Genomic DNA, 24,955 nt, shown 5'->3' on the forward strand with positions numbered 1-24,955 from the left:
CCAAAGCGGACACATAACCGATCTCTTGGGCTTGTGCCTGAGAAATTGTGGTTTTTCCCTCTGCTTTATAATTTATTTAATGGCAATGCTGTTGTATTCCCATAGGATCAAAACTCGAGAGGTAATTTTGATTTCTCACTTATCTTGCTCTGTACAGTCTATTATTCTTGCTTCTTACCATGGGAAGAACTTTACTCACTTCTCCAGGGATTCACTCCCCTCTAAATAAGGGATCTCCTAAAACTGTAATGGAGACTTTCACTTTGCTCTTGGGATATCTGTTCCCTTTAATAGTTTTCAGTTTCCCTTCTCTCCCGTTCCATAAACTTTAAAAGAAACAATTTTTTTTTTCTCATAAAGGATACATACATAAAATTCCAACCCACAATCACCTACTTATTTTGAAGTGCAGTATGTTGGCTCACCTATTGAATAAAAGAGTAATGCTTTGAGAGGATGGCAGCAAGGGCCACGGGCTTCACTTTTCCTCCTGCAATTGAGATTAAGGCAGCATAGTCATTAAAACATTAACTTTGTTTAAAATAAAGCAATAAAACAAAAAAAATCTTCCATTTTCTTTCCCTCTTTATCTTTTAAACATATATATTTTTAAAGATTTTATTTATTTTATTTGACAGAGAGATCGATCACAAGTAGGAGGAGAGGCAGGCAGAGAGAAAGGAGGAAGCAGGCTCCCTGCTGAGCAGAGAGCCTGATGCTGAGCTAGATCCCAGGACCTTGGGATCATCACCTGAGCTGAAGGTAGAGGCTGTAACCCACTGAGCCACCCAGGCACCCCAATCCTCTTTATCTTTTATATTGGACTAAAGAATAAAGAAAACCAAGTCTTGATAAATGCCGAAATAATAATTTTATAATATACAGACTAAAATGTGTGAATGTGATGAGGTTTAGAAGTTGAAAACATATATACTTTTGAAAGCAGTCAACTCATTGAAAGATACTGCTGTTTAAAACTGAAAGTTGTGTTGTCACTTGAAGATGAGAAACTGAGATGTTTGTGAGGGAGAGATTGTCAGGAAAGCAGTAGAACATTTCCTGCCCATGGGTGCAGTCTTGAGGATTTGTGACGGCCATGAGGAGTCCAGTAACCATCACCATAACACCGACAGGAAGCATGACACAGGACATAATCTTATCTGAGTGTGTCCTTGGTTCTTCAGACAGTTTCAGATAGCATGCTGATGGAAGGATAAAAATTAGTGGAGCGGCACAGAGCACACCCTGCATATTGAAAACAAGAAATAACAATATGTTACCAAATGAGCATTGTTTGGACAGTTTTTGAAATACATTTATAAAATGTGTTTATCTTTGTACATGTTAAAAGTTTAATAGGTTGAATCAACCAAGGGAAAGAAGAATAACCCAAGACAGGAATAGGCTTTCCCCTTTCTGATGATATATTTACAAATGAGAATAAAATAATAGTATATCAGACCTAAGGAAAAAATGATAAAAAAATAATAATTTAGAAAATAAAGCAGAAGGTAAGACCAACTTCTGGCAAACTCTTGAAATTTCCCATATTTTCAGCACATCACATTTTCCTATATTCTTATTTCAAATTGCTGAGTAACTACTATGCTGTTCAAATATGAGTGGTCTATTTGTCATTTATGTACAAGAGGAGACTGACTACTGGGAGGTGTGTAGAGGATATCATCTTTCCTCTTTCTTGAGTTGGTGTAAAAGTAGGTTCCTCTCTGTATGAGAAAAGAAAACTATCACCCCTGGGGCACTTAACATGAAATAGCTTTTCTAAATCCTCTTTCAAGTAAAACTAAACATGTTAATTACCTTAGAAAATTGACAGCAGAACTAAATGACTATGACTCATTCACCCTCCCCCTACATTAGCTTATGGATAAGTCCAACCTGAGGGGGCATGTCAGATTGAAAATTATGGGGAGTAGTGTTGTCTATTATAAAAATTCCAGGAGGGGTGCCTGGTGGCTCAGTTAAGCCTCCACTCTTTATTTAGGCACAGGTTGTGATCTCATAGTCATAAGATGGAGCCCCATGTCAGTCTCTGCACTTAGAGGGAAGAGCGCCTGAGATTCTCCCTTTCCCTCTCTCTCTGCCCCCTCCCTCCACTCACACGGTGTTATGTGTTTGTGCTCTCACTCTCTCTTGCGAATAAATAAATAAATATTTTAAAAAAATACTGAGAGTTATTGACTTCAAGAAAAGATACTTTCCCTTTGAAGAGGCTAAATTTGAGTTACACACTTGGCAAATGAAATAATGTTAAAATTTAATGCATTTTAGGTGACATAGTTTTAAAAGTATATTAAATGTTAATTATACATTAAACAAACTATAACATACTATTAAATATATTAAATATAACTGTATAACAAATGACATTCTCTTAGGCCATAAAACACAAGTTTTTAAAAACAGACAATAGCAAATGTGATATTGGTTTAAAATTAAAAGCAAGCCTTCCATAAAATACATGTTTTGCTATATTTGAAAAAGTTATTATGGAAATATGTAAATATACAGAAAAGTAGAAAGAATAGTATAATGAAACCCTATATACCTATCACCTAAGATTTAAAAGCTTTCTGACACATGAGTTGGTAGATTTCCCCAAGGAAAAATCACAGAAAACTGATTTTGAAGCTGGAGGATGTAAAAAACAGATTATAACTTGAAATAGTTTTAAAATAAATATTTTCTCAATAGCATCATTTACTAAAATTACTGCGTTATACTCAGTACCATCCTCATACCAGAAATATTACAACTATGATTCCAAAAATACAACTTTTGTAGCTTTTACAAAAATAGCAGAAGTCCAGAGAAATCACAGCTGATTGGAATACATTATGAAATGACTATTGAGGCACTAACTAAAAACTTGGGGAAGAATAAGAGGGACCACACTTCATGGAAAATATGCCTACAGCTAGAGATAAGAATGGGAAAAGAGGTGCCTAACTGTATTCTAATTTAAAATATATGGAAAATGTAATTTTTCTATTTCTAATACCTGCATACAAATGAATACCTACAAAGGTGCAAAGATATAAAGCATTAGTTTTCATATGGCAAGAACTGAATGAATTATGGACTCCTTAAGCTGTCTTGAAATACTCGAAACTGACAATGTTCTTTTAGGAAAAATACTGTAGAACTCCCACTGTGTTTATAATAATTATTATCTTCTGATTTCTTTGAAAAAATTTGAAAACAATGAAAAAATGGTTAAGATATAAATATACGTATGTGGGTGTGGGGGTGTGTATATGTATAGAGTCTCTTCTCTTCACAGGAACAAATATGTGAGACTAATGCATCTCAACTTCAGAGTGCTGAAAATGCTATCAGGATGAAAACTGCCACCAGCTGCTGTTAAGAAGCTGTCATCAGTCAGCATTTTGGGACACTTCCAAACCTAACTTGCTGGGCAGTCCAAAGCAATGGGTGTTCTGTTTATGCTATAATTCTTAAGAGTTGAGAAAGTAGTAATTAGTGGGAAAACTATATAGCTGATGTTTGTACTGGAAGAAGTCCAGTTGAGTATCTTGTCTAGATAGTGGTTACTTTCTTAATATTTGAAAGCCCAGTCCTGCTAGAGGTTGTTGTTGGGACCCAAGATCATCAGTAGAATGACACAGCAGTTCCATCTGCTCTTTTTCCTATAAATTCGTCCTGCTTATTTGATCTATTTAATATAGCCTGGTGTGAGACTACACCACTGGCTTTGGAATAATTTTTTGGAATTGCTAGGCAGTATGTAAACATCCCAACTTTCATTAAAGGGACAATAAGATATAGCCTTATTTTAAAGGCAAGCCAGCACAGTCTTTTGATAATAACACTACTGATGCCAGGGCATTCTGCAATTTGCTGTAAGTAGTAGGTGTTGAGAATTTTTACTGGCAATACAAATCGGGTTCTCTTACCAGAATAGAAAACTCTCTAAGGGTACAAGGCAGCTGAAAACTAAACAAAAGAATGCTTATACCTCTTCTAGGTTTCTACTTGGTAATCAGTTTGGATTCTTATACCTTGAAGAGAAACCCGGGCTCACTCAGGAGGTCTTTGGCAGCTTGGACTACGCCTTGCTTACCCTGATGGCTGTATCTCTCTATGTGGGCTCGCGCTGGGTAATTGGCTTGCTTGCTTCCTCCCACTTTAAGCTGTACACAATGCTCATTGGGCTGGTTACTCTGGCCACAGGCCCCAGCTGCTTCGTCTTTTCTCTTTGAACTGCGAGTAAAAAACCCACCGGGCCCAATTACTGTAGATGCCTTTTTTCCCTAATAGCAACATCAGTGCCCAGATACTGGATTCTTAATACCAAGAATGGGACTTCTATTTATTTTATTTGTTTCTAAAATGAATCCTTTAAAAATTGAGAGTGCATTTCTTTGGAAAATATGTCATTGTTGTCTACTGTTATAAAAACAATGAAATAATAAGGAAGCTACGCTCTAAATGGGGTTTTGCTTTTTATTAAGTAACTAATGTAACTCCAAATATTTATCCTATATTATTCTAGTCATAGTAAGTAACAGCATTTCCCCAACTTTGCAAATTGAGAGTCTGATTCTACTACACATCTCGTAAGTGAAGATCATTATTCTACTTAGTGATGATTCAGACACCACAGTAGAAAAGAATTCTTAGAGTACAATTGTTAACTAAGATAAAACTATTAGCTAAAAATTAATTTAGATGAAAAACTTTCAGTTCCATGTTATTTCATCTCCTGGTATTGATTTTAACTCATTATTAAAGTCTAACCATATATATTCTAGATTACTCTTAACCTCACTTATAGGTAAGTTTAATACATAGGCTTTTAACTTAAAAATTGGATAGAGAAATGAACCTACTTATTGTGCATAATTTAAAGCCTTCTATTTAGGAAACCTTAGGCTACCACAATAATTAAAAATGTGGTCTATAGGGGCTGAAAGCCTGTGTTCAAATCTTGATTCTGCCACTTACAGGTAGTGTGAACTATTTAGTCACTCTATTTAATCACTCTGTGCCTCAGTTTCTTCATCTGTAAAACCAATACAGATTAAGGAAGCTAACACATGCAAAACACTTGGCACAGAGTCATCAATACATGTTAGCTCACACTGCCATTCCGAAGTGGAACACAGCATGCTTTAGATCCGGCCAACATTCGTTATTGAGAGAAATGATGCCTCATCTGGCTCTATTATGTGACAAATGTCTACACGAAGAGAGTTGAGTAAAGACCTGAATATGTTGTTGTGCATGCCAAAAGACCTTTGTTGATTGGAAAAACATACGCTCAGGTGATCTGTAAAAGAATGGAGATCCTATACTACATTCTCACAAAATGCCTTCAGTGATTCAGCATTTCCATGCAACACCTGGTGCTTATCACAAGTGCCTCCTTAATCCCCACCACCTGTATAACTCATCCCCCCATCCACCCCCCCTCTGGTAATCACCAGTTCTTTTTTCTTTTTTTTTTTTTAGTTTGTTCTCTTAATCAAGAGTCTGTTTCTTGGCTTGCTTCCCTCTTTTTTTCCCCTTTGCTTTTTTATTTCCTAAACTCCACAAATGAGTGAAATCATATGGTATTTGTCTTTCTCTGACTCATTTCACTTAGCATAATACTCTCTGGCTCCATCCACGTTGTTGCAAATGGCAGGATTTCATTCTTTTTTACGACTGAGTAATAGTCCATTGTGTATATATGCCACATCTTCTTATCCATTCATCACTTGATGGACATTTGGACTTTTTCCATAGTTTATTTATTATAGATAATTCTGCTATAAACATTAGGGTGCATGTATCCCTTTGAATTAGGGTTTTTGTATTCTTTGGGTAAACACCTAGTAGTGCAATTGCTGGGTTGTAAGGTAGTTCTATTTTTAACTTTTTGAGGAACCTCCCTACTGTTCCCCAGAATGACTGCACCAGTTTGCATTCTTACCAATACTGTAAGAGAGTTCCCCTTTCTCCACATTCTTGCCAACATCTATTGTTTCTTGTTTTGTTAATTTAAGCCATTCTGACGGTTGTGAGGTGACATCTCATTGTAACTTTGATCTGTATTTCCCTGATGATGAGTGATGTTTAGTATCTTTTCACGTGCCTGTTGGTCATCTGTATGTCTTCTTCCCATTTTTAAATTGGATTATTCATTTTGGGATTGTCGAGTTTTATAAGGTTTTTATATATTTTGGATACCGACCGCTTACAGGTGCCACTTGCACTCTTCTCTCATTCCATAGGCTGCCCTTTTGTGTTGTTGACTGTTTCCCTCTGTGCAGCTTTTTACTTTGATGTAGTCCCAATAGGTTATTTTTACTTTTGTTTCCTTGTCTCAGGAGACATATGTAGCAGGAAGTTGCTATGGCTGATGTCAAGTGGGTTACTACTGTCTGTGTTCTCCTGTAGGATTTTTACAGTTTCAAGTCTCACATTTAGGTCTGTAATCCATTTTGAGTTTATTTTTGTGTTGATGTAAGAAAGTGGTCCAGTTTTATTCTTTTGCATGTTGCTATCCAGTTTTCCCAACACCATTTGTTGAAGAGACTGTCTTTTCCCGTTTAATATTCCTCCCTGCTTTGCCAGTGTTTAATTGAACATATAGTTAATGGGCTCACTTCTTTAAACCTAGTGTAATTGGGTTATTAGGTCATAAAAGACAACTTAAAACTCTTATTTGTCTTTTTATGAGTATCTATATAACCAGGTTTAAAAAAAAAATCTAAGAATCTTGAATCATGTTTAAAATTTTTAAAAATAGTCTTCCACAACCAGCTCAGATCTTGACTTTGTAATAGACATTCATCCAATATTCTGCCCTTATTACTCTATAATACCAGAATTCTGTCTTAAACACAAAAAAATTTCAACATAAGTACAACAGGGAATATTTAATGTAATTAAGTGCTTACAATTTTGTTGTCAGAGACATAAGCAATTAGCAGAAAGTTACTGCAATATTTACAAAAATATATCATTACTAAAAAATTAGAAATATGTATGAGGTTGCTTAACTTAAAGGGAATAAAAAATTGTTAGGCGATCAACATGTGGTGAGCTCTCAGGTAGTTGATAAACATATTTTTTTAATACCAGAATCCTACAATACTAAAAGAACACACAACCAAAGATGAACTCAAATGAGACATTTACCAAAGTAAGAAATAACAGATCTGGGAATCATTATGTTGATCACACCTCAGCACAGATGAAAGATTACTATCATTGTCAATGCCATTAATTTTTGGTAACACTTCATATACCAGTGCTACTCTAAAGGATGTCTTTTATGTCCAGGAACATTTGTAGAAATAGTTCCTGATCTGTGGTCCCAAGAGGCAATTGCCCATGCAGTAATTTGAGCACTGTGTTCTTAGCACTATGCCATAGACTGTGGAGGATGGAAGAGGCAGCTAAATATCATTCTTGTCTTCAAAGAACTTACTCTCTGGTAGGGAAGGCAAGCTTATGGACAGTCCAAACAGTACACGATAACAATACATAAATCAAGTTAGTGCACTGAGGTCACAGCCATCCACTTACAAAGATCAAGGTTGGAATGTGAAATGATTTTGTATGAACTGTCTAGCCTTTGGCCCATGCAAAACTGAGAAGTAGGTGAAAGTTACCTTTGATATTCATGCATCTTTCTATGAGATTTCTTTCTATTGCTGGTGGAATAGATGTTTCTCCAGGGTCCTGTGGAAGGGACCTACTCCCTACTCTTCGTATAACCTTCTACGAGAACATCCTCAAGAGTCTATTACTGACTGAATCTGTTTTGTCTGTAACTTCAAATTCAGATGGTATCTTGAGGGAATAGTGTCTTGGGCACAGACAATAATACCTTCACCTATCCCTCAACTCTCAATGGAGTGAGGAAATAATGACATGGGATCTCATCTGTAAAAGTCTGCCCTCCCTTTGGTGCACAATTAATAAATGCTGAGTGGTGGGATTCTGAGCAGAAATTCCATAAGGATTGTAGAAGAGGAAAATTAATGACTCTAAAATGGTAGATCCATTTCTATTCATTTCTCACCAGATGGCATCATTGTCTCAGCTCCACAAAGTAGAACCGAGGAGTCATTCTTGATGTGTCCCTCTAGCCCCCTCTGTCACCAAATCCTGTTAATCTTTTCTTATATGTGTCTTTTGGGAATCCATCTCTTTCCTTTCTCTTCTTCTTGATTTATATAGCATTTGAACTTTTCATGTTTATTTGTGAGATTGTAAGCTCCATGAAAGCATGGATCTTTTCTGATTTCCTCCCATCATTGTATCTCAATTATATAAAAATAATATATATTTGATCAACAAATAAATGAGTCAGAAGTTGCACTAGACCTTAAATCTTTGTATATTTGGACCAAAAAAAGAAAGGAAAACAATAATTATAAAAGAATAAACATAAGTCAAAGGATAAAAGAAAGAACTAATATGGCTTACTCATAGGCCCAAAATAAGATTGACTAGAGCTAAAGGTGGATTTGGGAAAGTAAATGGTAAATAACCTTCTATAGAAGGCACAGGGTCAGATTACAGAGGCAACAGAGTTTATGCTTGCTCTCGTAGGAAAGTGGAGATTTTCAAGCATTGTCAAGATAAACTGGAAGGAGAACTTAAATACGTGCTAGTTGAAACGCAAAGCCAGTTTTAATTCAGATGTGATATGACGGGGACTTAGACTTGGGAGAGAGAAGTAGAGATTATGAGGGAAAGGTCTAGAAAAGGAAACAAAATATTTTAAAGAAAAGAACTTGGGCTGTGGTAAGTGAATGTGGGGTATAGATATAAGTCTCTTCATTCACAATTTTTTAATGAATCCCTCTAGACCTATTTTTATGTAGCAACTTCCAGATCCACTTAATATGTAGTTATTTTTAAGAATATTTATGTGTATTATAGAAAATAAAATATGAAAAAGAGCTCCAAACCAGGGTGTCTCAGCCTTAGCACTACTGATGTTTTAGATTGGATAATTCTTTATAATGGGGGCTGTCCTGTGCATTTTGGGGACTTTAGCATCATCCCTGGCCTTTCCCAATAGATGCAGAAGCACCCACCTATCCACCTGTGACAGCCAAAAATGTTCCCTGGTAAGGAGGAGCAAAATCTCCCCATTAGTATATAGTTTTAGAAAGTACACAATATCATCATTGTAATATTTATTATCACATAACAAACACATTTTCATCTCATTTCAGAAACTGATACCTTTGTTAGGGAAAATCCTTCGTTAAATGTAAACATTATTTTTGAAGAGATTTTTAGAATGGAAGGTGTAAATTTTTAAATGTACTTACATTGAGTTCTAAAACTTTTCCAAGACAATCAATCAGCAATGATATAAGCATGGCTACAGTAATGATAACCACTGTTACAATAATGTGGAAGACCAATGAAAGATTCCCACCAAAAAACACATTGGTAATTACCTGCCAAATAAACACATTATTTAGAGAGGGAGTCTCAGAGGCATGCAGGACTTATCAAGAAAGTATATCATATTATAGCACTTAGGACTGTATAAAAAACTACCAGTAAGACAGTCAGTCAAATCTTAAGCCATATGAATGTCCTATCTTTTTCGAAGTACTTACACATAGACAAACACACACTTCAGTAACAAGTATTCTTTGTTGAATTATTAGACAGGCAATAGATTATATTAAAGACCCAAATCATGGTATGTAATGTGTGAAAAAACATATTTCTCAAGTGTTAGAAAGATCTTGGGAAGTTACCTTATAAGGTATTTGAACCCAGCAAGAAACAATGATGCTATTTAGATTATTTGAGTGAGAGGAGATTGAAGAGAATCAACCAATCTAAGAAAACAAATAGTGATCAATTTGTGATTGGATAAAAAAGATCAAATAGAATTTAGAACTAGAAGGACCTTTAGTTACCTAGATCTAACTTTCTTTAATCAGTTTTATAGCAATCCTGAAATGTCCTTGTCCTACTTTGGCTTGAGGTAAGGTTTGAAACATGGGTAGGATTTAGAGCAGAATTAGAGACTGAAGGAACAGTGTGAAAAGAGCAAAAGAGGAAAGAAGAACAGGAAAGATACCTATGAAAGACAAAAAGGGAGACAATCTGAATAGGGTTGACTCTGTGCAAGAGAACCCTGAGACAAGAGTTGGAAATGGTAGAAGGTCAGATGCTGGGGACCTTAATGAAACCAACTCTGCAAGCTGTTACTTACCTAACATTCCTCACAGACTGCACACTGCCATCACCCTGCTAACAATGACCATGAATAGTAATAAATTTTACTCATTTATGGTTTTGCAATGGGTGATATTTTTCAGGTATTTAAAATTCATTCTTATAGAAGCCTCTAATGTATGATTATAATAGTAGAAAATCACTGAGTGTGGCAGACTAGTGAGAGATACTCATTAGTGGTATGGACAGGCTTTTTCGTGTCCTTGTGTGTGGCTGGCTACTTTACCTACAAGTAGAAATGGCTTTGACCATGTTTATGCTAAGTGTGTGTGTGTATGTGTATGGGGGGGGGATAGAAAAGAGAGAAAAAGGAAGTGAATGAGTAAAGTATATTTGAGGTTCCTCTGCCTAGTATTTGCTACCATGGAAGAGATCTTGATTTAGTTCTTCCCGTCACGGCAGCTGGAGAGGAAACAAGTTCCAAGGACTAAAGATATAAGCTGTGCAGGTGGAGTGACTCAGATGGTCACCAGAAACCACATGAGAAGGTACCATCTGTTAACCGCTGATCTACAGATCAGATCTGAACCCCAAGTACTGGGCAGAAGCTAAAATAAAACCATTTCCTGCATCCAACAAGAGCAATAAAATTTCAAGGTTCTTAGATTTGAAAAGTCTTCATAAAGTTTAGTCTACTTCTCCCTTATACTCAAGGTGGAGTACTGGACTGTGAGTTAGACATTTGTAAGTGAGGACAAGTGCTAATTGTAAAAGGATATACATAGTGCTGAACATTTCCTTATTCCATTTCCCTGAGCAGTTCCTTACCCCCAGAACTGGCAAAAGGTAAGTACTGGTCTTTCTCTAGAAGCCCTATGGTTAGTTAGCGTATTTAAAGCTCTGCAGGCGTTTCACTTCACACATTAGACCCATTCACATGGTGCACTGTGTAAACAGCCTCTAGGAATAGATCCTAAAACTAAGCCCTTTTCAGTGTGATTGCTGAAAGAACCACTGTGAAGCAGGATCATGCTTTTTCTGCTGACTGGTACAGTGGATTTTTTGCTGACTGTATAAGGGATTCCCGACAAGCCATGTTCTCCAGCTTTACACAAAAAGAATGAATTCTTTTTCACCTAATCTTCCTTCAAAAATCCATACATATAGTACAAATACATCACAAATACATATATATGAAATATACTATGTCTATTATTTTACATGGTATAAAAATATATTTGTATAAATATATAAATGAAATATATCTGTAAAACTAGTGGTTTAAGTTGAATTTTGGTTTTCCATTGACAATAAGGCATTTTAGTTTTTTCAGAATAACAAAATTGATCAAAATCTGTTCAGAGGATGATTTTGTAAAAAATGTTTTTAATCTTAGTACTTAATTTCTTTGTAAGAGTTTTTTAAGAAAGAACAACTTAGTCTGGCTCTATTAAAGGCTGGCATTCATTATGGAATGCAGTTGTATAAATATTTATACTTATGCTAATATAAACTAAACCACCAAACATCATCTTCAAATCCAACATTTGAAAAAAGTAATTTGTAAACATGTGAATATAAATTTATTTTTAAACTGGTTGAAAAATAAATGTTTAACTTATATGACTTGTCATGCACTTGTGAATATGCAGAATTAAATTATTTACAAATCTTCCTAAATTAAATGTAGTAAGAGGGATTGACTAGGTAAAATGTTAGAAAGGAATTGTGCTTACCTCTCTAGTCACAAAGCATTCAATAGGGTACGTTAAAATGACGGTGACTGCATAACAGAACCTTCCGAATGTTACCAAATCATCATTTCTGCAATAGTTTTCAAATAAGTCTCCTAGAGAATAATATAAAATAGATGAATTTCAACAGAATATTTGAAATAAATATCTAAAAAATCAGATATTGGATATTTATTATATAAGTGGAGCTCCATGAACTCCATTTAATTAATAGAATAGACTGCCAAGTCTAAATACACGTTTTTTGTTTTCAACAACTATACATACTGATAACACTTTCAATAACTTCTCAATATTTTCAATAACTATACATACTGATAATAATATCCTGATATTAAAACTAGTACATATTCCACGTGAAGATGAATTAATCAGTGACAGTTTTTCTCTTATTCTCAGTTTGTTTTTAGTAAATTTGCCTTAAATTTGTATCAACTTCTGGAAAATACTTTCATCCATTGTCTTCTGACACCTGAATCAACTCCCTAAATTCTTGTGCATTAGCTTAATAAACTTGCTTCTGGTCTTTGTTTCTGGCAAATAAGTGACTTCGTTATTAAAAAAAAAAAAAAAGAAGTCTGTTAAAATAAACAAATTTCCTTTTGAAATGTTATTCTTAGATCAAGGGCAATCCTAAAAGGAAGAGTAGACCAGTACATCTGGGGAGCTGAATTTCCTGTAATCATGCTATCGGGTTTAATCCCAGACCCAGGGCCACAGCAAGGATTCACCTTTCATAGTATCTGACATGTACCCGAGTGCAAGTGCACTGATACAAAACTGTAAAAATATGTTTATTTCTGAGGAAAAGCATTATATTTAATTAGTTCCAAATTAAACAATGGACCATGTACATCTTGAATCAATTCTTTTTTTAGAGACTATATTTTCTCAGACACCTATGAAGAAATGGAGGGATCTGATAAGAGCCCAAAAGTCATGTCAGCAAAAAGTTTCCCAATACTGAAACAAACACTATTTGGGCTTATGTATTTCCTAAATATAACACACTTACATTTTAAAATTTGGGTCAGATTTTCCAGTTAGATTGAAGAAAAAGTCAAATCAAAGTCACATAGTACTTCAATGTTTAAGAAGAAAACAAAACTATACTTCTGTTCTTTTTTTTTTTTTTCATTAAAAAGTCAAATGATGCCCTCCGCCAAGACTTACTTTAATGACTCTTCTCCTCTCCCCCTATAAATTGGAGCCAATGTACATTACTTTCTAGGGTCCCTTTGGGGCAGAAAGGGATTAAACCACAAAGCAGTCCTGACAGAGACCTGCTTCAAGGTCGACTGAAAAGATTCTACCACTCAGAGAAGAGGACAGAAGGTCTCTGATCACCAACCTTCACTAAAAAAATGGATCCTACACCTTTTCCAAAGGGGCTGAGAATGTCAAGAATACCCTCAACTTCTTTACTGCCTAAGAAGCTAAAATTTATCTACTAAAAGGGAAAAGAAAAAAAGCATGCAGTTTGCACAGGTAAGACCAGATTTGCCCAAAATGAAATGGCCTGAAGAAACAATGTCAAGTTTATTCCAGCTTGCGTCTAAGTATATCTTTGGGAATTATAGCTAAGTTAAAAAACTCAAAAAAAATAAATAAATAAATAAAAAAAAAAACAAAAAGCCCAAACCAAAGCCAACCTGTCAGCTTTGTTAAATAAAGATTTAATTGTATCTACGCAATTACCTCAGATAATACCACCAGGAAGGTATGAGCAAGAAAGAGGGTTTATGTCTTACAGGGAAGGCATTTAAAAACCAAGGTTTTGTACAGACTGGCCCCTACAGGCCATTCACCTTGGCAAATGATGTAGCAATAGTGATACATGGCAGTATTTTGAAACATAATTTTTACCAAGACTTTCACAGTCACTTCATTGTTGCACTCAAATGGCACATATACAGATTAAATTTTTGATGGCATTGGAATTATGTTAAACACTTTGTTTTGAAGCCGTTTTTACTTTTTTCTTTATTTCTTGAGAAATCTCTGCCTATAATCATAGTCATCTGTAACTATTTGAAACAATACACCCAAGAGTACCTCGTATCATATGAAAACTAAGTGAAGAGGAGCTTGAGAGTAAGAGACAGCTTTTCATGGGTTGCACTTGACCAAAGTAGGTTAGACAGCAAGAGAGAGTGGAACCAAAAATTGAACTGGAAGTCAGGAGACTTGTTTTCTACATTGTCACCAGCCAGCCTGGGCAAGTTTCTTCACCTCTTTGTGTTTTAAGCAGGGGGTAAAACTAGTTATTCCACTTACCTTCATAGGGTTGTTTCAAGGTCAAATGAGATAATAGACGGGCAAAATCTGTGACATGTCTGAATCACAGCATTTAGTGGGCTGGCAGATTACCCTGGGTATTATACTACACAGAGAAGTGAGTGCACAGGTCAAAGGAAGCAGAAGAGATAGCCACTCCGCTGTTGGGCCTGGGTGAACATGGGAAAGAGAAATAAATTCAGTGTGGGGTGGTGTGTTGGAGGAGAGGGGGAGGCGTGGGGCTGGTTTTGTGGGAAAGATGATGTTTTGTGCTTAAAGCAAGAATGGGATCACTCAGTAGGAATGTCCTGCAGGCAAGAGGCTGGAGATGAAAAGAAAGGTCTGGACTAGAGTTTAAAACAATGACAATCTCCAGACAATTTATTGAGAGAAAAGAAGGCAACTTGTCTGAGCCGGTTAATGGAAGGTGGGGGAAGAAGAGGAGAGAAGGTAGGAGAAAGAAAGTATTAACAGAGTGAAAGATGATATGGCAGTGCTCCTTCTCCTATAGGAGGAAAGACAGGACGTTCAGAACTGTCATGTGATTCACAGAGATGCATGAGAATCAGAACCAAGAAGATTATTCACTTTAGAGAGTGATGCTGGCGTTTCTGAAAATGAAGCTGCAATAGAGCAGTGGAGAGGGAAGCCAGATTTCAAGTGCTTTTAAGTGAAAGAATGGAAGAAGAGAGGGAAGGAACTACAGAACCAAGTTTAGCAGTTGAAAGGGAGAAAGCCAGGAAAACAGAAACAGCACAGGTGGGAAGGTAGAGGAGAGAATGGATAAAAGAGATTAGTGATACGTTGAAGTAGAAAACTGGGTATAACTGTGCCCTACATGAGAAGTGACAGAACCACTCCATATGAGTAACAAAATATGATGACAGCTGAATCTCTCATTTTACCTTGGGTGAAGCCAGTAAAGGTCAAGTATCCACAGGTAGCAAAGAGAGTACTGATGAGTACAGAAGCCAAAGTGGACATGTGGATGATGCGGGACCACTTAGCAACTGTGGGGTCTTCCAAAGAACCATAAACTAAGAAGCAGTTATGGTGGCAAATGAATGCTGCAATACAAAAAAAGAAAAAAAAAAAAAGGCACCATTAAAGCAAGTGTTACTGGATTTCCTTCTTCGGGGCCCACGGTGTCACCGGGCTTCGAAGAAAGAAGAGGTAGATCAGAGTGGTGGGCAGCAGCAAAGGGAGGTTTATTGAGCAACAGCAATGTGAGAATACAAAGCTCTGAGGACAGCGGGACCCAAGAGGATTGCTATAGGGGTTTCTAAAGCTATAGGGGTTTTTACGGGCTTGTTGGAGGGCTGTTTTATCTGATTAGCCCTCCCGGCACCTGTCATCCAAGCACATTTTTGTCATCTACCTATCACATGGGAAAGGTTGGAGGGCTCCCTCCAGCGTGCTGTAAAATCCTTTTAAGGGTGGTTTCCTCTTAGAGCAGGGGCCCCTGTCCCTGCTTGCCTGCCTTCCAACTGTCCTTCAACACAAGCACTAAGATTCTCTTTTTTCCTCCAAAAATTCAGAGATGTATGGGACTTTGGAATGCTACTGAACTGAAGTTCAAATACATAAATTTATTTAGCTCTGTCAGAAAATAACTTTTTTAACAACCGTAGGAATGAGAAATTTCACTCATGTTAGACTTATGTGGTCTCTTCCTGTCACTCTTGATACAAACCAATCCTATCCAACTTTCTCTCCCATTTTCCATTTCCTGGTGTCCTTCCAATCTTAAGGGAAATCTAAACAACACTATATTTTCCATCCACGGCTTCCTTTCCAATCTGGGATGTAACAGAGTAGCTTTAGACATCTGGCCAATTTGTAATACCTCGTGTGCAAGGTTTTGAATAAGCATATAACACTTGCTAGATTTTCAAGTTAAAAAACAAGATGACCATAATGAGTTTTCTGCATAAGAAAGAGACTTGTCCAAATTAAATCAAATTTTAATGATGAGTGAGAAAAGTTTGAGCCTAATTTTATGTTGGCACAAACTAGATCATATGCTGTTAATAGGAAGTATAACACTTTGGACATCTGCTCTCCAGACACAAATATGAAGCTTTTTCATTATACCGAAGATTCCATATTGAGACAGGGCCTGGGAAATCATACACTCACCGAATGACATCACGCCAAGAGCCTGAATGGCACTGGGTTTTGCAAATACCCAAGCATCTTCTGTTTTGGGTCTAGAAGATAAATCAGGTAATTTAACAAATGAGCAAACAAATGCAAGCCTAGGCATGTCAGAGAACAAGAAATGGTGTCACAATAAAAACTGAGTATCTTTAAGTCAGAATTAAGAAGGGTCCCCCATTAATTTTCTTTAATTATAAATAATTTCCCAGGAACATGCATGTTATGGTTCCCGCCTGTCCTCTAAAATGCATGCCAAATACTTGGGAAGACTTTATTCTTAGATATTTAAAATATCCACTGACTACTTAATTTTATGACTTTTTTACTCACCGATTTAACAACAAACATTTGTTATGCACTCATCACTGAAGATACTGATTGAGGGAGACACAAAAATTAATAATGCTATGTTCCTCCTCAGCTAATCAATACATCCTTCATTCCCCTTTAACTCATTCTCCAGGCTCATCCTACCTCAGGGAAATTCATAGTTGCCACTACAGTTTACTGAAGAGGGTAGACATGAACTAATATTTTTTTTTTTTAAGATTTATTTATTTATTTGACAGGCAGAGATTACAAGTAGGCTGAGAGGCAGGCAGAGAGAGAGAAGGAGGAAGCAGGCTCCCCGCTGAGCAGAGAGCCCGATGCGGGGCTCGATCCCAGGACCCTGGGATCATGACCTGAGCTGAAGGCAGAGGCTTTAACCCACTGAGCCACCCAGGCACCCCGACATTAACTGAGGATATACTTAACTATATTCTGGGAATTATCCTATGATTTTTCAATCTTCACAGTAACACTCAAGTATTATTGTCACTATTTAATACATTAGGAAAGTTAAGCTCTGGGTTGTGATAAAACTTGTCAAGCTTCCACAGATAATAAGTGAAGCTGAGATTTGCTGTCCGTCCCAGTATCTCTTTCACAGTGAACTTTCAGTGACCTCAAATTCCCACCTGTGGAAATAGTTCTCAAAGACATTTTGGAAATATATGAACTTTAAATTATCTGAACATTCTATTTCTTAGTGGAATTTAAATACTTGCCAACCTGTCTACTGGCAGAGATTGGTCTCCCTCGTTAACATATCCCTGAATAACGGTGAAGAGTCTAGGTTCTGAGATCAGACGGCCTGTGTTAGTCTTCTGGCCCCTTCCACCTATTAGCTGTGTGATCTTAGGCAAGTTATGAAACTTTCTGTGCTTCAGGTTTGATATCTATAAAATGAGGGTAATAATAGTAGTACCTAATCCATTGAGTTATTGTGTGAATTAAATGAGATAGAATATGTAAGATTTCTGAGAGACTTACATATTATAGTCAGTGTTTAATAACTGGACACTAATATTATTAGCTAATTATTATTATTATTCATTGTCATTTAATAAAAGTAGACAAAATGGCTAAAATATGTCCAGCTTCCATGAAAAGGAAAGGCTTGAGTGAAACCCAAAAGAATATATTAAGATAGAAGAGGGGAAAAGGGGAAGAAGGGTCACAGAAAGCATAAAGCAATAGGTGTAAACCCACCTATTTCATAAGTTAGTCATTCTCCAAGTAAAATAGACGCACACAAAAAAGTCTCATTTGCTTTGTCAAAGTTAGTGGGATTTATGCATTGTCTTATTTCCCTCCCTTCCCCGCCCCCCCATATTTGAAATGGCGCAGTTACAGGCACAAAAGAACTAGCTCTCCTGGGAGGGAGGCCTCAGGCTGCTCTAAGACTTGTTGTGATTCCTGGTTTTTTGAGTGGGAGCTGCTGCCACCTGCTGCCTCCACTATTCTTACTGCAGTGAACATGAACCGATAAGAGCACACCTGTCAAATTCCAATGTTACTATGGAAAACCACAGACTTTCTTCACGATCTTTAAAAAAAAAAAAAAAAAAAAGATTCAGAAAAGCAAGCAGCACTAAAAACTACAGAAACTTGGAAGATTGTAAGCTTTTTAATATGTTTTAAAATACCTACTTTCTCTGTTAGGGTATCTGCACATGATTAATACTCATTTTTCCCTTAAGTACAGATTATAGTGGTGTCCTACTTTTTAACTCACTTATTAGTAATGAAAATGTAGGAGTTTGATTTTTATTTTTCTTCCTCCATTCAAGTTTTTAAACTCTTTCCTGTCCATATGTTGCACTGGATATATTCCAAGATGGAGTATGAACTGGTACATAGAGACAATTTTGAATTTTTTGCGTTTGCCTTAATGATGCTGATTTTATGATTTATTTATTCATTTATTTTATTTTTGAGAGAGAGAGAGAGAGCAAGTGACGTGGGGCGGGGGCAAGGGACAGAAGAAGACGGAGAGAAAATCTTAAGCAGGTTCAACGCCCAGCACAGAGCTGTGCATCCAAATCTAGGGCAAGGGACATTGAATATGGCTTTCTGATATTTTATAAAATAGCCTGAAATTAGAATTAGTTGCAGAATCAACTAGCTACACACACACATACACACACACGCACATGTGTGAAAAAGAATGAGAGAGAGAAGAGAGTGTGTGTGTATAAGTTTCTTGACATATTTAGCGGTTTCTGGAAACTTGATACCCACAATGATTGAGAAAATGAAGTTATATACTGTTCTGATTTTAGACTATAGATGCTGAAACACAAAATGAAATATCAAATGCAACAAGCAGTGTGTAAGAGAAAGTCATAACTAGACAGAATTTTTCAAGTAAATACAAAAGTTGTTCAATAACAGAAAAATCTATTAATGTAATTCATCTCATCAACAGATTAACTGAGAAAAAATGCTTATGTGCTTTCAAAATATGTAGAAGAGCCTACAACCTAGTATTTACTTTGAAAAACATGCTAAGCAAGCTATTAATAAAATAGAACTTCTTTAATCTGATAGGAATATCTCAAAAATCCATAGCAAATGATACATTTAAGTGAAAATTTAATGTGCTATGGTGAGTGCTGTGAAGTGTGTAAACCTGGTGATTCACAGACCTGTACCCCTGGGGCTAATAATACATTATATGTTTATAAATAATAAAAAAATTTAATGAATAAAAAATAAAGTAAAATAAAAAAGTGAAAATTTAGAAATATTACAATTAAAGGTGGAAATCAGATAAGGATGTTTATTATCACTGCTTCCAGACTATATTACAGGAATTCCTAGTTAATGCAATAGAATAAGAAGTTCTAAGATACAGAAATCATTGGAAATGGATAAATAATTTGAACACAACAGAATTGTGTACACAGAAAATTCAGGGGAATTTACTGACAAGCTACTGGAATTAATAAGAGTATTTAGCAAGGTTATAGGATATATGAAATATATATATTTGATACATGAAAATCAATAGTTGAGGTACATAAATAATAAACAATTAAAATGTTTTTTAAATGGCAGTGGTAATAAAAACACTACATATTTTAAAAGATATGCAAAATCATAATGGCATGATATAATTGTATAGAAAGACACATATAAATGAAAAGATATACCATATCCATATCTCAATATCATGTAGATGTCCATTCTCCACCAAATTAATATTTAAATTCAAAGAATAAAATATGATATTCAAAGAGAAAATATATGCTTTTTAAAAACCCATAAAATCAACATAAAAGTAAGGATTGATAAATCTGATAATGTTTGTATAATAAAATAATCCATATGCAAAGTTAAAACATAAAGATAAGCTAAAGACTTGGAAATGAAATTTGTCATGCATAGAAGATACTCCAATAAGCAATGAACAAGAGACAATTGACAGAAAAGGAAATGAGAATGGTCAATAATTATGCTATAAGTTGCTCACTTTCCTTTATAATCAGGGAAACTCAAATGAAATCCATAAAGACATTTCACAGTTAATTCAACAATAGCAAAGTTGATAAATTGCTGGGAAAGGACAACTTGCAATTATTATGGAGGGAACTATAAATTGTAAAACAGGAGAAAGGTTTGATAATATCTAGTAAAGCTGAAGGTACTCAGAGTTTGCAAGCAAACAATCACGATTCTACATATATATTCTAGGCTAGGAAAGCACACATGTGCACCCAAAGATATGGATAAGCATGTTCACTAGTGCATTGTTTATACTAGCCAAACTTTGGAAACTACCTCAACTTTAAGCAATAGAATTGATAAATCAATCCATAAGTAAAACATTATATAATCATAAAATTGTGTCTTATGTGCAGTTAAAAAGACACTCAGTGCTAACTGTATCAACATGGAAATATATGGCATACAATACTAAAGGAAAAATGATGAGTTATAGAAGAGAATGTGCATTTTCTTTTGCCAGAGTGGTTATTTATATGTATTTCACCAACATACTAATCAATACTAGATATTGTTGTCAATACATAAATGCATAGTACAAGTATAAGAGCATAAACAGAAATGATTTAAACCAATTTAAGAATAATAATTACCTCTAGGTTAAGAGAAATGGATTGACTTAAATATTATAATCTATTACTGATAAATATTGAAGTAAATATAGAAAATTATTTCAAAAGACCTAGTCCAATTTCCACTTCCTGAACTTTATATGACTACACAATATTTTCTACATAAAACCTTTTTGGATCTGAACCTAATTTTTAGGCTTAAACTTCCATAAATACTCTACAACTGATACTACATTCTTTCTGCTTTCCAATCTCTTGTTCAATTCATTCAATATTCAACAAATATTTGCTGACCAATGTAGCAATCACTGTTATAAATCACTGAGGCTACTGCAGAAAAAAAAGACCAAAGAAAGAAATCAACTATCTTGGAGTATATTCTATATCATAATCTAGAATAGCACCGTATAATAGTGCTTTCTGTGATGATGGAAATGTTCTATACCTTTGCCATCCCATATGGTTACTACTAACCACATGTGGCTCTTGAGCCTTGCCTTTGAAATAATGGCTAGTGTGACTGAGGAATTAATTTTTTTTTAAGATTTTATTTATTTATTTGAGAAAGAGAGAGAACGAGCAGTGGGGAGGGGCAAAGGAAGGGGAAGAGAAAAAGAGAGAGAGAAGGAAGCAGACTTCCTGTTGAGAAGGAAGCTGGATGTGGGGCTGGATTTCAGGACTCTGAGATCATGACCTGGGCCGAAGGCAGATGCTTAACTGACTGAGCCACTTGGGCACCTCTAAGGAATTCACTTTTAATTTTATTTAATTTTATGTAATTTAAATAGTCACATATGACTAGTTACTACTATACTGGGTAATACAGAGCTAGAAGGAATCACATGGATAACTCTTGTTGAGAAACTTAATTCTTTTTTTTTCCTAAATTTTATTTATTTACTTGACAGAGAAAGAGTGAGCAAAAGAGAGAACATGAGTGGGAGGGGAGGGGAAGAGGGAGAGGAGAAACAGGTCCCCTACCAAGCAGGGGCTCAATACCAGGACCCCAGGATCATGACCTGGGCCAAAGGCAGCCACTTAACTACTGAGCCTCCCAGTCACCCTGGGAAACCTAATTATTTTCTAATGGTCTGAAAGAATTAAAGAAATTACCTAAACAGGTTTAATTTTTTCCATTGTGTAGAGGTACGTGGGTGGTTCAGTTGGCTCAGGTCATGATCCTGGGGTCCTGGGACCAAGCCCCATTTGGTTGGAGGGCCTGTTTCTCCCTCTCCCTCTATCCCTCCCCCACCACTGTTGTGCTCTCTCACTCTGTCAAATAAATTAATTAAAGCTTAAAAAACCTTTTTTCCTATAGTATAGCTTATGCTATATATTTCAGTATTGTTTACCACTTGAATTTTCTGAAGGCAAGTAGAAGAATGGTGGAGTTGAGTATAACGGTAAACAGAAAAAATACTTTGTTAACTTATAAAGAACCATGGATATCAGAGCTTCTTCAAAATTTAAAAAAAAAAAAAGCAAAACAACAATAACAACAACAAAAACCCCAACAAACTGGGAGAAACAAACTGAAATTGTTATTATGAATAGAGACCTGGCAGAAAAGACATAGTACATAATAGTCATAACTGAAATACTATAAAATATGAATCAAATAAATGAAATTTAATTTGTATTAAATAATCAGATTATAGGATGAGTGCTTTTTTATTTTTATTTGTTTTTATTTATTTATTTTTAAGATTTTATTTATTTATTTGACAGAGAAATCACAAGTAGACAGAGAGGCAGGCAGAGAGAGCGAGAGGGAAGCAGGCTCCCTGCTGAGCAGAGAGCCCGATGCGGGACTCGATCCCAGGACCCCGAGATCATGACCTGAGCCGAAGGCAGCGGCTTAACCCACTGAGCCACCCAGGCGCCCCTGAGTGCTTTTTTAAAACAAAGTATAATTCACATTAAATTATCCATTAACAGGGAATGGCTTTCAAATGATCATTCAAATTCAAACATACTAATTAACATACAACTCTTCTGGAGTATTTATTTTGTACAAAGTGAGGCAAGTTTTCTTCTGAAAAAAATCCCCAAATAAGAACTACTCTCCAATTCGTCTTTGTTTTAGATTCTTCTATTGCTACTGTTGAAGTTTATTTCCCTGAGGAACTGAAACCAACCGCATTCACTGGTGTGTGTCTAGAGTTTGCAATGGGAGCCAATAATTCTGAAATTAGTCCACTGAGGTCAACAGAATCTCTTCAGCAAGTGTTAATGTTACCTGCTGATGAATGGACTAGCTTTTTACCTCTACGTGGTTTCTACCTGCTTCTTTTATTTACTGTGATTATTTGCTGACCACAGACAGACTGTGGTTAATATCGGTAAAGGACAACGAAAACAATAATGAACTTAATTTCCTCTGTGAAGGACAACCTTTCTCACAACTAAGAAAAACCAAATGGGAAACAGAAAGCTGTAATGGAAAAAAAAAAAAAAAAAAACAAACATACAAAAAAAAAATAGGCTTTGAGGTCAGATAGACTTGGATTTAAATCTTAGCATTATGCCGTATTAGCAGAGTACCTTGGGGCAGCTTACTTAATGACACTGGTCTCAGTTTTCTCTGTTAAATAGAGACAATATTATTCATTCTATTTACATATCTGACATAAGGTTAAATGAGAAAATGAATGAAAGAATGTATTATATAGTGTACAATCAACGTTGGAGATGACTTCCTTCTACTCTTTATCCCTTTCCTTATGTTATCATTAAAGTAACAATACATGTTTTAGTCTAGCTGTAGTACCTGCAAGTACACAAAATGCAAACTTCTTCATGGTATTTATATTCCTCTGGAGAATGAAGGGACCTTGAGGAAGATGAGCTGTTTTACTTAAAATAAATGAATGATTAATTTTGAAAATAGACAGACATGCTACCAATGGGCAATCATTTGGTTGATAATAATGAAAAAGATGAAATGATTCATTTATTCTTGGATATTCACAGTAAATATTCAGTATTCTGTCCAACAGACCAATTTTCTGCACAAGTGGGTCTGTTGAATTGGTGCAAACTCCAGCCTCATAAAGCCATTTTTGACAAAATGGGTATGGGGAGCTGCTCACCTCATTCCAGGGCTTATACCTTAGCTCAGCCCTCAGTCTCCCCCAAACTGTAGCTCTGTGTTGGTAAGATCTGCTAGGTGGTGTGGAGACTACCGCCAAGGGAAGATCATTAAATGTTTCAGTAAAAGAGGGCACTCATTAAACCTGAAGATATTTGACATCTTGCTAGATGATTTAATCACCAGATAATATCTTAGACTAATCACTTAAAAGAAAAAAAGTTTAAAATTACATTTTTACATAAAATTTTACGTAAAATTTTACATTTTAAAGCTTCTATCTATACATACACGCAAGCAGGATCATGTACACAAATCAAGGAGTCTTATTATTTTTTGTTATATCACCTTTAAATTATAGAAAAGGTTTTATTCTGTCAATCTTACTAAGATAAAAGTTAGTTTTGTATTTTGCCACAGATAAAATTATGAAAGAATATATTTTATCAGTGGCATAAGTATAGTGACATTTAATTTCATTTCTTAAACACTTAGCACTACCTTCTTAGAGACAGCCAGAGGCTACCAACCTCATCAGAAAACTCAAGAGTTCTACGTTCATCAGTTACTTGGAAGTTCTGTATTTTGTTTTAATAAGGTGAAAGAGCCAAACACATATAAAATCTTGAGGCAAGCATGTGTGCATACATATGTGTATTTAATAGTCTTTGGAAGCAATAGGAAATATTTTCTCATGATTTTTGCCATATAGAAGACACAGTAACTTTTGCTGAATGCATAAAGGACAAGCAGAAATAATCAATTCCCCGTTTTGGGTGCTGAATAAAGAAATACCCATCAAAAAAAGATAAAGTCTTAGGTTAGTCATGGTTTTTCATAGCTATCTCTTCATGAAGTTTTAAATCAAGTGCCAATACAGATGGTAGTTGTTTTTTCTTTTCTTTCCTAATCTCTCAATCCAGTAATAGCATAATAACAGTTGTAAATTAAGAACTAGAGAAGGGGATTACATAATCCAGTAATTGGATAAATTTTGAGACAGAATTTTCTAATCGTACTCCACCGGGATATATGTATAGTAGGTCTACTTCCATCATGTCATAGTTGCAAGCTCCACA

At 35.6% G+C, this 24,955-nt stretch overlaps 1 protein-coding gene across 3 annotated transcripts in view; it reads right to left on the minus strand.

Annotated features, from left to right (window-relative positions):
- Nucleotides 1–827: 827 nt before the first annotated feature.
- SLC38A11 (solute carrier family 38 member 11) overlaps nucleotides 828–24,955 on the minus strand; it is a 50,640-nt gene continuing 26,512 nt past the window's right edge. The window contains exons 8-12 of one of the 3 annotated variants that reach the window (XM_044242236.1): nucleotides 16,362–16,432; nucleotides 15,128–15,289; nucleotides 11,928–12,040; nucleotides 9,324–9,455; nucleotides 828–1,245 (exon numbers count right to left, since the gene is read on the minus strand). In XM_044242236.1, coding sequence (XP_044098171.1) covers nucleotides 952–1,245; nucleotides 9,324–9,455; nucleotides 11,928–12,040; nucleotides 15,128–15,289; nucleotides 16,362–16,432 — 772 coding nt within the window. In that variant the 3' untranslated portion in view covers nucleotides 828–951. The remainder of the gene's footprint in view (nucleotides 1,246–9,323; nucleotides 9,456–11,927; nucleotides 12,041–15,127; nucleotides 15,290–16,361; nucleotides 16,433–24,955) is intronic. The other 2 variants (XM_044242235.1, XM_044242234.1) reach the window with 2 other exon arrangements.

Source organism: Neovison vison, chromosome 3, assembly GCF_020171115.1.
Source record: "Neovison vison isolate M4711 chromosome 3, ASM_NN_V1, whole genome shotgun sequence".
Lineage (NCBI taxonomy): Eukaryota > Metazoa > Chordata > Mammalia > Carnivora > Mustelidae > Neogale > Neogale vison.